The sequence below is a fragment of the Perissodus microlepis genome, chromosome 7, assembly GCF_051167445.1.
Source record: "Perissodus microlepis isolate ML-2025 ecotype Zambia chromosome 7, ASM5116744v1, whole genome shotgun sequence".
NCBI lineage: Eukaryota > Metazoa > Chordata > Actinopteri > Cichliformes > Cichlidae > Perissodus > Perissodus microlepis.
In genome coordinates, this window is record NC_140467.1 from 64798971 (window position 1) to 64813960 (window position 14990).

Genomic DNA, 14990 nt, shown 5'->3' on the forward strand with positions numbered 1-14990 from the left:
TAAGAAGTTATGACCTGCAGTCTATCTGGGTCAGATATAAACCAAGTTTAGGTGGAGTTTATTTTCGTTACGCTGACTTTTTACAGTCAGTTACAATAACTCGTACTGCGTGCTAGCTAGCATGACGGAGTTTCTACAGCTGGGTGGTGCTATGATGTTACTGATAGTCAGTGTTGGGACTAACGCGTTATTAAGTAACGCGTTACAGTAACTACGTTATTATTGTGGTAACGAGCACGGTAACTAGTTATTATGCCAAAACCGGGAACGCGTTACTCGTTACTGGGATTTAGATCGGCTCGTTATTCGTTACTTCGTGTGGTGGCTATCGCGGAGCTTCCACAGATTCAATAACATTAGCAAGTGGTGGAAGCCAGCAGGTGGATGAAGGAAAGGGGAGGCAAGAGGAGAGACCCGAGGCGGCCGCTGGTCCGAGAGTGTCAGGTGAACTGAACTTCAGGTAAGAAGTTATGACCTGCAGTCCATCTGGTCAGATATAAACCAAGTTTAGGTGGAGTTTATTTTCGTTGTGCTGACTTTTTCGTACTGCGTGCTAGCTAGCATGACGGAGTTTCTATACAGCTGGGTGGGTGCTATGATGTTACTGATGTTGAACTTTATTTGGTTCATAAGGTTAATTATTAGAGTTGCCAACCGTCCCGTAAAAAACGGAATCGTCTCGTATTCAGAGAAAATATTACACGTTTCGTATTGAGGTGAAAAGGAGCACAGTTTGTCCCGGACTTCAGCTACAATGAAAAAGACACAAAGCTGGAGTTTTTCTGCGTCTTTACGCTGTCAGCTGCCTCTTCTCCTCTCATCCTCTCCCCTCCCTCTCCTGTTTCTACTTCAATTATGAAACTGATCAATGATCAGCTGATCGTCTCTCTTGTTTGTTTATCGCCCACTTTGCGCCAGAAAGAGGAAACCAGCGGATGTCGCGCTAAACAACAGCAGCACGTTTAAGCTTGATCAGCTGTTGTTAGAATGTATTTAATATTAATTTCTAGTATCAGCTGATGTTTGCTGGAGCCACAGCTGTAAAGCTGCTGGTCATGATGTCGGTTTGGATATGTGGTGAGAGGGAAACATGAAGATGAAACCAGGAGATGTCCTTACTGAATCATCAGAGCTGTGATGGAGAAACAGGTTTACCTTTTAGGTGACATGAATGAGTTGAAGGGAAGTTATGAACTGTTTCTGAGAGACAAATAACACCAGGATCCTTTTCTAAGTAGCTGACAGCTGGTAACTGTGCAGGGGCGGGTCTAGCAAAGTGTTGCCAGGGGTCCATGTAGGGCATTAACAGGGAGAGGGGGGCACAAAGAAATACTTTCTTATTCTCATTTAAAATGTCTCACTTTTAAAAAAATAATTATCTGAGTCTTACAACAAACAATTGATAGATTGATGCATATATACCATCAGAACAGTGTACATCACTGTCACAACAGTGTTTGTTTTCATTCAAAGGCTTTATGATTTTTTCTATAATGGCGGCCGGTCTCTAGTCAAAATGCCCGGGACGATTTTTTTGTCCCAGTCCAGCCCTGTAAGCAGCTCATCTGCAGTCTGGTGTTACCTACATCTTCCTATTCAGAAGGCAGAATTTCCGAGTTCTGAGTACAATCGAAAGCACCACGACTGCAGTTTTTGTGTTGGATGTAAAAAGCAGGCTAGGATAGAATCAGGTGTGGGATTTCTCTCGTGGAAATGTGCACACTATTTTTTCCTTTCTATAGGTGGCACAGTGCACTTGTGGCAAGTAAGCAAGCTAGAAGACTGGCAGTCTTGCTGGGTATCCAGTTACGGAAGCAACACATTAACAAGAGAATTCTGAGTAAAACCAAAGTTACTTTCCCTAGTAACTAGTTACTCTGAAAGTAACGAGTAACTTGAAGTAACTGAGTTACTTTTGATAGAAGTAACTAGTAATGTAACTAAGTTACTAATTTAAAGTAACTTACCCAACACTGCTGATAGTCAACTTTATTTTATTATAGTGATGCGCGAATCATGAACGAATCGTTCAATACTCGAGAATCACTTTACTGACTCATGAATCATGATTCACAAGCCCAACTGACTCACTCACTCATCCCTGTTGCTGTTAGCAGCAATGTATCTAGCTTATAATTAAAATTGTGGAGAAAAACACAACATCCAGTATGTTAACAAAAAGATTTCTACTCTGAACTGGAAGAAAAACCCCTGAGTAGAAGCTCACATCAAGACAATAGCTCCTCGGTTCACAGTAGCATCGCTCTGCTAAAAGCACATTTGAGCTACTCACCCCCTCCCCCCTGGCTCAAAGCTTCTTCTTCTTGGTTGGCAACCAATGTTAAGGCGCATTACCGCCCCCTGGCTCACAGCTCAGTGGACATTTAGATGAGAAAATATATATATTTAACACATTTAAGGAAAATACTAATAAAATAAAAATAAAAATAAATGTTTATTAAGCAATTTTGATAGGAAATTGCTTAATTTTAGAAATGTTTTTGCTCTTTTTTGCTCTATAAAATGGTTGGTTTCTTTTAGAATCACTCATCTTAGCAGTAGGATTTACATGAAAAGAGAAACAAATTAAGTTTGAGTGAAAATGTACATTTTTTGCACTCTCTGGTCAACTGACTCAGTGAATCAAATGACTCAAAAAACCGATTCACTTTGATGAGTGACTCATTAAAACTCAATTCAGTAAAAAGAATCAAATATACCATCACTATTTTATTATTAGGTTTGTTATTAGAGTTGCCAACAGTCCCGTAAAAATGAAATCGCCCCGCATTCAGAGAAAATATTACACGTTTCGTGTTGAGCTGAAAAGGAACAGTTTGTCCCGGACTTCAGCTACAATGAAAAAGACACAAAGCTGGATTTATTCTGTGTCTTTGCTGCACAGCTGCCTCTTCTTCTCTCATTCTCTCCCCTCTCTCTCCTGTTGCTCCTTCAATCATGAAACTGATCAATGATCAGCTGATCGTCTCTCTTGTTTGTTTATCGCCCACTTTGCGCCAGAAAGAGGAAACCAGCGGATGTCGCGCTAAACAACAGCAGCACGTTTAAGCTTGATCAGCTGTTGTTAGAATTTATTTAATATTCATTTCTAGTATCAGCTGATGTTTGCTGGAGCCACAGCTGTAAAGCTGCTGGTCATGATGTGGGTTTGGATATGTGGTGAGAGGGAAACATGAAGATGAAACCAGGAGATGTCCTTACTGAATCATCAGAGCTGAACAGGTGATGGAGAAACAGGTTTACCTTTTAGGTGACATGGATGAGTTGAAGTTATGAACTGTTTCTGAGAGACAAATAACACCAGGATCCTTTTCTAAGTAGCTGACAGCTGGTAACTGTGCAGGGGCGGGTCTAGCAAAGTGTTGCCAGGGGGGCAGGTGGGCATTAACAGGGAGAGGGGGGCATGCTGGACACTCAGAGACCTGTGTCTCTGAGTGGGAGACCAGAGATCACATTAACATGTGTATCTCTGTATTACCAAACATGCCATATTGGCCCAGTTTATTTTTCTTATCATTGTTGTGAGGAGACCATAAAGAGCATTTGTATTTTCTGTTGTTCAGTTCATTTGCTGTTATGGATAAAAAGTCTTTTTTTGTTTCAAAGTAGCTGATAACTATTCGCTGACAGCTGCCAACATCTGTGAACACATATAATTCTATAAAGTTATTCTATATAGTGTGTAACTGTTAATATAGAGCGTTATTACATTTATTGCTAATGCAATCATACAGCACGCTGACTTCTGAGGAAACTTTAAATGGCACTCGTCATCAGAAAGGTTGCCGACCCCTGATTTAGACAGTTTGTAAGTCTCAGTGGTGCCGCAGTGTTTGTTCGACTTTGGGACTTGAAGCGAAGTTTGGACCCGGGCCGGAAACAGCTAATGATGTCAGACTTAAATACTGGAAAGGAAGCACTGAAGCTCCTTTCCTTCAGAGGACGCAAACAGCATTCATGTCCCAACTCAGTCACAGCTTTTACCTTCTGTATCATCAGCTCATCACGGCCAAGGAGGTTTTCGCCTCTTCTCCACTGACACTGCGCTAAAGACGCCAACGTCCTGCAACCACAAGGATCTGGTTCTAGACCCAGCACTGGTGGAGAACAGGGATCTGACAGGAGGAGCTGAGTAAATCCAGATTCCTCTGGAAGGAGATAAGCCCAGATTAAAACTCTGCTGAAGTTTCCAAAATAAGACTAAAATGTAAACTTCCCTCTCTGAAGTCGTGCGATTCAAACAGATATCAGCTGAGGATTATTTGATCACCGCTGTTTGATCAATATAGGAAGGTTGATTAGTTATAATAATGTGGAAAAAATGGATTCTTCCTGCCCCAGCTTTTCACAATAAAAGCCCAAAATAACAGCGAAGAACCTTGTAAAAAAAATAACAGAAGGATGTTATCTGCTGCAGAGTGTAGACTGAAATAAAAATCTTATTCTACTCATTATAAAATAGAAGATTTATATCCATGAATATAAAATAAAATATGTTTTTTATTCATTAATCTAAAGATATTCTGCCCATAAGAATATGATGCTAGTGAGACAGAAGATTATAGTTTCCTTATTAAATTAACATTTTAACATCAGATCAGTTTAATAAAGTAACAGCGTGAGGAATGAAACTGGTTTAATGATTTATCAATAATATTTGAATCATTTCTGATCAGTGGTCTGATTTAGTGACTTTTACAAAATAACTAAATTACATGTAAATAATTCATATAAAAGTTTTATAATAACTGTTACTGTCAGTGAGATCAGAGCAAGCGTGTGATGTTTGTAAAGAGCATGTGACCTTAGTTCAAACCTGGACCTCAGAATGATCAGCAGGATATTGATTACTCTGGTCTGAAGCCCAGGTATGAGGAAGAAGAAACCTCATCTGTGCGAGCACTCTTCCTGCCTGTGAGATGTTCCCACTCAGCGTCACTGGGACTCAAACCCACCATCTCCTGTTTACCACCTGCAGCTCACACCTGAAGCAGGCGAAGAGGAGTCTTGCTGGGCATTGGACAGAACGCAGGTTTAAGGAGCTCTGCGTGTCTGAAGAGCGGTTTTGTTCCTGCTCGGTCTTGTTAATCGATCCGTGGTTGTGTCTCAAAGCAGCCGGCTGAATTCACTGTTGTCTACCAAGGTTTCAGGTCAACCCCCCACCCCCATTAAGCCCACGCTGAACTGCACGTGCTTTTACCTTTGGCCTTATCCAAAGGTCAAAGGTCAGACACTTTCTGTTACTGAGTTATTTCAGGATTTTATGAGAAATTTGTAGGACTTTTGATCACTTACACTGTTATCCTGACATGTGTTTGTGTGTGTCTGTGTGCCATGTTTAGATTGTTGTGAGGACCAGAAATTGGAACACTACTATGCTTGTGGGGACCAAGAGGCCTTATGGGGACAAAGTGCCCGTCCCCACAAGTTTGAAGACATTTTTGAGACTCAGAATGTGGTTTTAGCATCACAGTTAGATTGTGGTTAGGTGTGTGTGTTTTGGTAGCTGTGTGTGTGTGTGTGTGTTTAGTTGCAGTGTGTCTCGGCGTCTGGCGGGGAGAGGCCCCGGCTGTCCCAAGCTCCAGAGGCCGCGCATGCGCCGTGTGGCGGGCTTTCCACATCGCGGCTGTGAAGTGTCGGAAGTTTGTCGGAGTGAGGCCGAACAGAGGACGCTGTGAGTGAACCAAAGAGTGTTTTAAAGGCGAAAAAAGTGTGTGAGGACGCGCGGGGGAAGTCTGCAGAGTACCCCGAAGGCCCGTCGATGGGTTTGAGCCGCTTCCCGCTGGTTAATCGGCGCAGACAGCAGCGTTAGCGGCGGCTGGAAGAAGTTGTAATTGTTTTTTGGCGCTCAGCGGCGAAGAGGAAAGATGGAGGATCTGCGGCTGTAGCCGCGGCTAACGCTAGCTGCCCCAGCGTCTTCTCGGCCCCAATCCGAGCTGCCGAGCGGCCCCGAGGGCGTCCCGCGGTTTGGATGCTCCCATCGGACACGGCGAAGTAGCCCCGTAAGTATGTTTCTTTGTCCCGGGCTGTTTGTTGGATGTTTGTGGGAACGAGCGGGCGGAGTGCGTCGGTGTGTAGCCCCGAGCTAATTAGCTGAAATCACGGTTAGCTTATTGAGCTTAGCTCCGTGCTGCTAGCTGCCATTACACCCACACACCGAAGTTTGTCAGCCCAACAAAGTTCACCGAGAGCGGGGCGAGAGTGGCGCGGCCTCGCGGGGAGAGGCTGTGACCCAGAGAGAAAGAAACACGGGCCATTATCTCACACACACTGTGGTAAAGTAATAAGTCAGTGTTTTCAGCCTCCCCCCACACCACACGCACGCACGCACGCACACGCATTCTGAGTGAGTGATTCAAAACAAGGAAGGACAGAAACACAAAGATCAGGCTGCTTTCATTCAGTCAGTGATCGATTAATCAATCGGTGCCAGTTTCATCTTATCTGTCAGTTATTTTATTGATTAATCAGTCAGCTGCTCCAGAGACCTTCCTTCAAAAATCAGTGTGCTCTATAAGGGAACCGTTCAAACTCTTCTGGCAGGAAATTATCTTCGTTATTTATTGATAAACAGGCTAATAATTATCTGAACGACTAAGTCAAAGGATCTGTGGGGGTTTGGAATATTGATTAGCTGATTATTATAGGTTATTGAGATTTTTTATATTGATCGATCAACTCTGGGATGTTGACATTTACAATCCTCGTTCCTCAGTTTATTTTAGTTTATCTTCCTCATCTATAGCTTAATTTAACATCAAACCCATCAGACTGACAAGGCTGGGTGAAATCAGTCAGATCAATATCAGCCAGTCTTAGTATTTTCTAATCAGTAAAAAGCGTTTGTTTTTTTTTCCATTTAAATTCAGACTTCATCCATTTATTGATTACCAATCATTTGTTAAATACCTGATTGGAAGAGAAACAGGTGGCTGATTAATCAGATTATTAGTTGATTAAAGGTTTTTAATGTTTAAATGTTGGGACGTGGTTGTAAAAAGCTTTGAAGATTGATTGTAGAGTGACAGATTAAAGGAAAAACAGTGTGAGGTCAGGAGACTATCATCGTGGTTTCCTGCTGTTCACCCCGACTCTTCACCAGACACCATTCAGGAAAACAGGACTTTTACCTGAGAGAACAGGTGAGCTCCGGGTCTGCCCCCGTCCCTATTGCTGTGACGCAGGGTCTGTTTGGATCACAGGTAATTCAGTGAAACATGAAAAAGTGGCCGAGTTTCCCGCCAGGTATAACCTGTTTTTGTGAATGGACTCTGGTGAGACGTTTCATGTCACTTCTACATAAACATGGACGTTATATTTAATCCCACACTGAGGAAAATTAACTGCAGCACAGGAGATGGGAAGAAAAGGTGAATTACAAAAATAAAATAAGAATAGAAAAAAAATAAATCAGTAAATTGGTCCACGGAAAAGGCCAAAATACTAACACGCCAACATGAAGACGGTGTGAACCTCCAACGTTCTGCTTACCCGATGGATCAGTGCTGTGAGATGTTTTGGGCTCGCCTGCTTTGGATAAAACTTGAAAACGCCGAAACTCGTTAAAGCACGTTTAACCCACAGAAACTAAACCGAGTCACTCGGACCTTCAAAATAAAAGCATAAAAATCAGCTGTAAAAGTTTGTGATGCGCTCAGATTAGTGTAGATGTTTTTAATCTTCATGTGTCAGATTTTAGATGAAGGCGATGTGGTCATCGAATTTTGCTAAATGGAACAAATGCCGACCCGTCGCCCGGTGGGTTGACCCAGTGTGACCGCACTGAGGTGGAGCTGATGATTTCAGACACACTTGACTGCTCTGCAGCTGAAAACAATGAAACTAAACCTGGTTATTGATGACTGAAGCAGCTAAGGTAAGGCTAGGTAAAGTTTATTTTCTTTTCTGAAGCTGGTCAGAGGCTGTTTTAAGATCATTTTCCCTTTTCTTGGACAGTGACACGAATGTGTCAGCTATGCGGCGTTCGGTCGCTGCTTCCACCTGTAAATAAAAATGACGGCTTTATAATCGTTTCCTGTTTGAGTCCAGCTCAAGCGAAGGTGCCGGCTCACGGGGTGGGCGGGGCTGTCTGTCGGGCAAATGATTAAAGTGAGTGAGTAAAGCCTCGAACGCCCTCACACGCTGAAGCTGTAAAATAATAAGTTTATTTGTTAAACTGAGCTTCACTTGTGTAATCTGGATCTGGCAGTGGTTTCCTGCAGCTCCCAGTGAGTCTGCAGAAAGCACCGTCTCAGGTTTAGAAAACTAAACAGGTGAATTCTGATTATTTTTAATTTGACAGTTTTTCTCCTTCCAGTAAAATCATGAAAATGAATTGAAGAATTCATTTGAATGAAAAGAAGACGGAAACTTTAAAATCCAATCTCATTAAGAGCAACGACCAAAGAGAGTGACGGACCAATGAGAGGCAGCCGTCAGACGTAAACAGTTCCGCCTGGATCATCAGAGCTGCGTCATTACAGCAGCAGCAAAAATGATTTCAGGAGTAATGATCGAGATTTCTGTGACGCATGAAAGCGCAGACCGATGCTGTGTTTGAGAGTGTCACAGGATGTGTGATGCAGCCTCTGCCAGCACATCAGTGACTGTGTGACGGCTCTGAAAACATGAGGCGCGCTGCGATCGGTGATTGAGCCGATCAGGGACATTGATCCGAGCATTGAACTATGTTTTAGCCTCTTTAAACAGTTTTTTGTGGAAGGATGATTTTAGAGCGTTTTTGTCTTTGAGAGTAATCCGGCAGCGGCAGCTTGAAGTGGCGTGCTGCAAGCTGGAGACTGCGTAACAATCCCAAAAGCCAGTTAATGTTTTTTATATTAAAAAACATGAATAATTTGTTTAATTAACAGGAGCACTGTTATGACGAAAGAGAAAAACGGCAGCAGAAAAACAGAAGGGTCAGAGGTCACGGCACCTTATCGTCAGACTGGACAGAAGAAACGAGGAAGCGTTGAGCAATGGTCACAGGGTCAGGGTATCAAAGCGATCTACATCTGGCGTCCTCATGAATGCCTGTCGTATTATTAAGGTGACAGCAACACGAGTGAAGTGTGGCGCAAAATGCCAAACGCTGTTTTATGATCAACTTCTTTAACACCAAATGTCACCTGAAAACCATCAGACAAAATAATGCAAAAAACAAACAAACCGAGAGCTGTTGATGATGCAGAGTGATGTCAGAGGGCAGTGTGATCTTTTATTTTGGTGCACTGAGCCTCGCCTGCTGTTTCTTGTGCAGAGCTGCTGTTCCTGTTTGACCCCTGACGGCTCTGAGGATGGAAGCAGGGCTACCGGAGGCAGGATCTAGGTGAGTCCACCAATCGGGGAGCAGCGTGCGTGCGTCGTCTGGGTGCTGCCATGTTTCCTCACGTGCCTTCTCCTTGCTGCAGACATCAGATGGTGCTCTGAAGAAGCCATGGGTAGCTGCCTAAGCTGTCCAGAGAAAGAGTCGATTCCAGATAATCATCAGAGTAAATTCAAGGTGAGTCCTGCCCCGGCCTGCCTCACCTGTACGCCCACGCGTCCCGTCGCTCGCTCGTTACTCACAGCCCTGCTGCACACCTGCCGACGTGTCTCCACGTGAGGGCGGCCGATTGGTGAGCAGGTTGGGCCGTGGGCGGAGCCTCAGCTCCCACAGCTGTAACAGCAATGGGCTGTAAGTCTAAACGGGTTTATGCTGGGAAATGAGTCAGAGATCAGCTGATCTCAGAAAAGGGAGGAGAATTTTCAGGTCACGTGGTTAAAGTTCTCGTCCTCTGATCGCTCAAATCATCAATAATTTATGACCAGCAGGCAGGAGGTGATATCCGCCTCATTGAGAGGGCGCAGGTTCTCCGGGTCACAGTGGTCTCATCCAAATTTTTGAGTGTACTGTCCCTTTAAAGGGGACATGAAACGCTGCACATATAAAGGCTGATTCACGCCACTGAGCGCTGCTCTTACAAACTGACATAGGTGTAACGTCGTGTGGTTGGTTGCAGCTAACAGAATGAAATGTGATGTCACAGAGTGACACCAGCAGTAACTGGGTGATCGTGACGGGCTACGTTTGCTGTCTCACTGCATAGTAAACAAAGATCCGCCATGTGGTGCTTAAATAAAACTTCAGTCTGTGGAGATGTTTGTGATGTAGAAGGTCCTCGGGCTTAAATGAGCAGCTGCAGGGTGCGGAGGCACGACCTCCGTCAGTTTGTAGGTGGCGTTAGATGGTTGTTTGCTTCTGAACACAAGGCCGTGAGAAGTTCACATCTTGTGTTCAGCATGAAGACAGAGCACGCTACGTTAAACTCATCCTCAGCATTAAGATTCACTGATTTCTGCAGATGTGTGCTGATACTGGGTGTGGTGCCGGTAAAGGCGTGAAATGTCAGAGGTCATGACGCTCTCTCTCTCTGCCCGTCAGGTGATCAATGTGGACGACGATGGGAACGAACTGGGCTCGGGAGTGATGGAGCTGACCGACGCCGAGCTCGTCCTCCATACCCATCGCCGCGATGACGTCAGGTGGCCTTATCTGTGCCTGCGCCGCTATGGCTACGACTCTAACCTGTTCTCGTTCGAGAGCGGCCGCCGCTGCCAGACGGGCCAAGGTAAGAATCCGTGTGTGCCAACAGGAAATGAGGTCACCACAGGATCGTGTGTGTTGATTAAAGGTGTTTCTTGTTTCTGGTCTCTGCCTTGCTATGATTCGCTGTCAGGAGGGGGGGTGTAGGAGGGGCCGTTAGGTCAGGTGGCCTAGTAAGTCTCAGCAGAATGTCCTTTGTCCTGCCCCGCCCCCGATCAGTATTGATCAGCTGTCTGTGAAAGAGCGTGTGGATCAAAACCTGCCTACAGTGTGTGTGGTGCGTGATCCACCTGGTTTTGGTTCCTGTGAGCAGTCAGCAGAACCACCAAAATGATCCAGATCAATAGAAAACCAGTTGATCTGGATCATTCTGATAGTTGATCAGCAGCTCCTCCCACCGCTCAGCGACCATCATAGGAACGTCTCTGAGATGTAGGAGGAGCTAAATTTTCACTTCAGCGATTGTAGATCATGTGCATTTTTCTGCAAATGCTAAGTCGCAGCATCACTCATCCAGAGCATGACTCTGGGTCCGCCCACCACAATAGCGTGCTAGTGACATGAGAAAAACTTTCCTCAGCTCTGATTGGCTTGTTTGTTTCCTGCCTGCTGATTGCCTCCTTGGGCAGGAAGCTGTTTGTGTCTTCAGAGATTAGACCGATCCCCTCTGACTCATCTCTCTTCCTGTTTCCTGTGGGTGAGGCTGCAGCTGACAGAGTGCAGCATAGTAACCACAGTAACCAGATTACCTGTTACTGATCTCACCTGTAAGTGTTCTTAATGTTGTTGCTGTTGGTGACCCCTTCACTGTGACTTCACCTGTAAGCTCCACCTCCTCCTGGACTCACCTGAGCTCAGTTTGATTGTCCTGATTCAAACTCAGTGTTCTGTAGTTTAAACCTGGCTGTTTCTACCTGACCAGGTGTGGGTGCTCATTTTAACCTGTGTGTGTGTGTGTGTGTGTGTGTGTTCAGGCATCTTTGCCTTCAAGTGTGCTCGCGCTGAGGAGATCTTCAACATGCTGCAGGAGGTGATGCACAGCCACAGCATCAGCGTGGTGGAGGAGGCTGTGCTGGAACCCAGCCACCAGGCGGCGCTCACGCCTGCAGGTAAAAACACCTGACAACCGCGGAGTGAAATGATGTGTGGGGAGGGAAAGAGAGCACCAAATCTGTGTGTTGTGTCGCCCTCTGGTGGCTGTTAGATGAAGTGAAGGTTCATGTCAATTCCTGTTGGAGACCAGGTCAGGTGCTGTCAGAAGGAGGGTGATCAGTGATTGGAGGCTTGAAAATCTTAAAGCCTTCAACATGAAATTCAGGTGTTAGTGTATTTTTACCATGTGACGTTTACAGGTGCAGGTCACATGCTTACTCCCTAAACCCCTCCCATCTCTCTTTCCCCTCTGGCTGCAGCTCTCGGCTACTCAGTGCCGTCTGTGCCAAACGGTGTCACGCGGATCCCATCTGTAGGCGAGGCACCATCTCACCCCTCCAGTCGTCACCCGTCTGTGGCGAGCACCCGGCTGCCGTCGGTGGGGGAGGAGTCTACGCACCCTCTGCTGGTGGCCGATGAAGCGGTAAGTCTCACCTGCGATCCTCGCTGTCGGGGGCGGGACATCCTGAGCTCTGTCTGCACTTTCAGCAGCACTGCCCGGTCACGTTTGAGCATGGTTAAAATACACCTGCACAGGAAGTGTTTTGTTCTATGCACAAGCAGAGAACGGCTTCTTCCTGCATCTGCTTTTCACAATAAAAACCCCAGGCTGCTGGTAAACTCTTTCTACCAATATAGTGACCCATTAAACCTGACACAAGTACACCTCAAGCCCCTGAAGGTTTTATTAGATACTGTGATGTTATCATGTTGACCAATAGGCTGAAATGACCCCTCATTAGAAAAGCATTGTGTCAGTTAGTTTCAACACAGTAATGTACAGAAATCGATCAGAAACCTGTCGACCACATCAATCTGTACCTCAGACCTTAGGTAACAGTAGCTCCTGCATTTTAATCAAACACCTGAAGAAGAAGGTGCTGACCTATCAGTTTTTAGATCAGGTAGACACAGGTCTGATCTTCACTAGCAGAACATAAAGTCCAGCTGAAGGAATCTGCTACCTGAAAACTCCTGAGAGATCACCTGGGGACCACTGATGATTGTACAGGTGTCTCACTCCTCTCACCTGTTAGCTTTACCTGGAGGACTTGGACTGCTCGTCATCTAAGTAAATGAGAGATGTGACACACCTGGACAGTCCGAGGGTTCAGGTGATCGTTTCCAGATGTTTTCCGTGCTCCTGATGTCCCTGAAGCTTTCTGTCACTTTAAAGTTTGTCGGCAGTATGGTGACCTGTAGGTAACTGGGTCTCACCTATCCTATCTGTTCACAGGTACACACCTACGTCAACACCACGGGGCTCCTGGAGGAGCAGCCGAGCCCGCTAACTGTCACCACCCCGCTGGAGAGCCCTACCTCTCCACAGTCTCAGTGTCCGCCGACGCCTCCGCCCCCTCCGAGGGTCCGCGGGGAGCCACCGCCACCGACGCCCACCCCAGCAGAGCCACAGGTGTTGCTGGAGCCACAAGGCGTGCGTTTTGTGCTGGGCCCCACGCCTGTTCAGAGGCAGCTGATGGAGCGGCGGCAGAAGGAGCTGAAGGATGCCGCCGAGCACCAAGAGACTAACGGCCACGGCGAGAAGCCCACCGAGCCTGAACCCGCCGCCACGCACTCCAACGGCTCGTCGGCTCCTCGCCGCCACCGCCCGCCCCCCCTCACACCCGACCTGCAGAATGTCAATAACTCGGCCCAGCGGCGCACGGCCCTGCTGGACTATGAGAACCTGCCAGCGCTTCCGCCCGTGTGGGAGGCGAGGAAGCCGAGCTCCGAGGACGAGGAGAAGAGCTGCGGCGGCTCCAAAACGCCGTCGCTCAATGGCTACAACCACCATGCCCACCACCACCTGCACCACTCCTACTCCCACCCGTTGTCCGCTGCGCTCGAGTCCTCGCACAACTACGTCAACACAGAGAACGTCACGGCGCCGCTCAGCGCCCATCGGCCTGACACGGCCCGCCGCCGCGTTGATGGGCCCACCATCTTCAACTTTGACTTCCGCCGGCCGCTGGTGTCGGGCCACAGCGAGCCGCCCAAGACGCTCAACTACATCGAGGTGGAGATGGACGGCGGGGCCGGGAACAAAGGCGCCTCCGACGGGAGCAATCCCCACACGCCGCGCACTCCCTCCTCGCCGTTGCCCCCCACCACCCCCACCCGCCGCACCGAACTCTATGCCCTCATCGACATCGAGCGCACCGCTGCCATGTCCAACTTACAGAAGGCGCGGCCGCGGGACGACGGCACGTCACGCAAGACGAGACACAACAGCACGGAGCTGCCCACCAAAAGCACGGCGTGACCCCCCCGTTTTTACTCTGGGCTCCACGCCGAGCCGCACACGGACTCCATGAGCCGGACACTTCCTGCAGACAGACTGATGATGACATACCTCTGCTGGAGGCGGCGTGCTGATGATGTAATAGACTTCCTTATATGGTACAAATCAGTATTACTGAACAAAGCATTCCATTTAGCCTTTTATACGAGTCACTACGTGCTGCTGTAAGTCACTTATGTTCTACATGTACAGTAGATGTGCCACAATAAAAGTCTGGTTTTATTTCTACTGCAGAGCCTGTTTGGGGAGGAGTCTGTTTAGCACACTTAAATGTCTGAACTAGTGATGGTAAATTTGATTCTTTTTACTGAATCGGGTTTTAATGAGTCACTCACCAAAGTGAATCGGATTTTTTGAGTCATTTGATTCACCGAGTCAGTTGACCAGAGAGTGCAAAAAATGTACATTTTCACTCAAACTTAATTTCTCTTTTCATGTAAATCCTACTGCTAAAATGAGTGATTCTAAAAGAAAACAATTTTATAGAGCAAAAACATTTCTAAAATTAAGCAATTTCCTATCAAAATGGCTTAATAAACATTTATTTTTATTTTATTAGTATTTTCCTTAAATGTGTTAAATATATATTTTCTCATCTAAATGTCCACTGAGCTGTGAGCCAGGGGGCGGTAATGCGCCTTAACATTGGTTGCCAACCAAGAAGAAGAAGCTTTGAGCCAGGGGGGAGGGGGTGAGTAGCTCAAATGTGCTTTTAGCAGAGCGATGCTACTGTGAACCGAGGAGCTATTGTCTTGATGTGAGCTTCTACTCAGGGTTTTTTCTTCCAGTTCAGAGCAGAAATGTTTTTGTTAACATACTGAATGTTGTGTTTTTCTCCACAATTTTAATTATAAGCTAGATACATTGCTGCTGAGTGAGTGAGTCAGTTGGGCTTGTGAATCATGATTCATGAGTCAGTAAAGTGATTCT

General features: G+C 46.3%; 1 protein-coding gene across 2 annotated transcripts; it reads left to right on the forward strand.

Annotated features, from left to right (window-relative positions):
- The first annotated feature begins 3417 nt into the window (after nucleotides 1–3417).
- LOC146384670 (fibroblast growth factor receptor substrate 2-like) lies at nucleotides 3418–14293 on the forward strand. Of its 2 annotated transcripts, none has more exons than XM_084936714.1 (7): nucleotides 3418–6023; nucleotides 9281–9349; nucleotides 9432–9523; nucleotides 10445–10631; nucleotides 11581–11715; nucleotides 12019–12182; nucleotides 12996–14293. In XM_084936714.1, exons 3-7 carry the CDS (start codon nucleotides 9458–9460, stop codon nucleotides 14019–14021), a joined length of 1578 nt encoding a protein of 525 aa, XP_084792840.1. In that variant the 5' UTR covers nucleotides 3418–6023; nucleotides 9281–9349; nucleotides 9432–9457; the 3' UTR covers nucleotides 14022–14293. The 2 variants fall into 2 exon arrangements, with proteins under 2 accessions (XP_084792840.1, XP_084792841.1); XM_084936715.1 differs by lacking the exon at nucleotides 3418–6023 and adding an exon at nucleotides 6030–9070.
- Nucleotides 14294–14990: the final 697 nt, after the last annotated feature.

Excerpts from the sequence above, each read along its gene's own strand:
- LOC146384670 (XM_084936714.1), top strand. The coding sequence starts at position 9,458 with ATGGGTAGCTGCCTAAGCTGTCCAGAGAAAGAGTCGATTCCAGATAAT. Across the intron at positions 9,524-10,444 it reads ATCATCAGAGTAAATTCAAG|GTGATCAATGTGGACGACGA; the intron begins GTGAGTCCTGCC and ends TCTGCCCGTCAG. Across the intron at positions 12,183-12,995 it reads TGCTGGTGGCCGATGAAGCG|GTACACACCTACGTCAACAC; the intron begins GTAAGTCTCACC and ends ATCTGTTCACAG.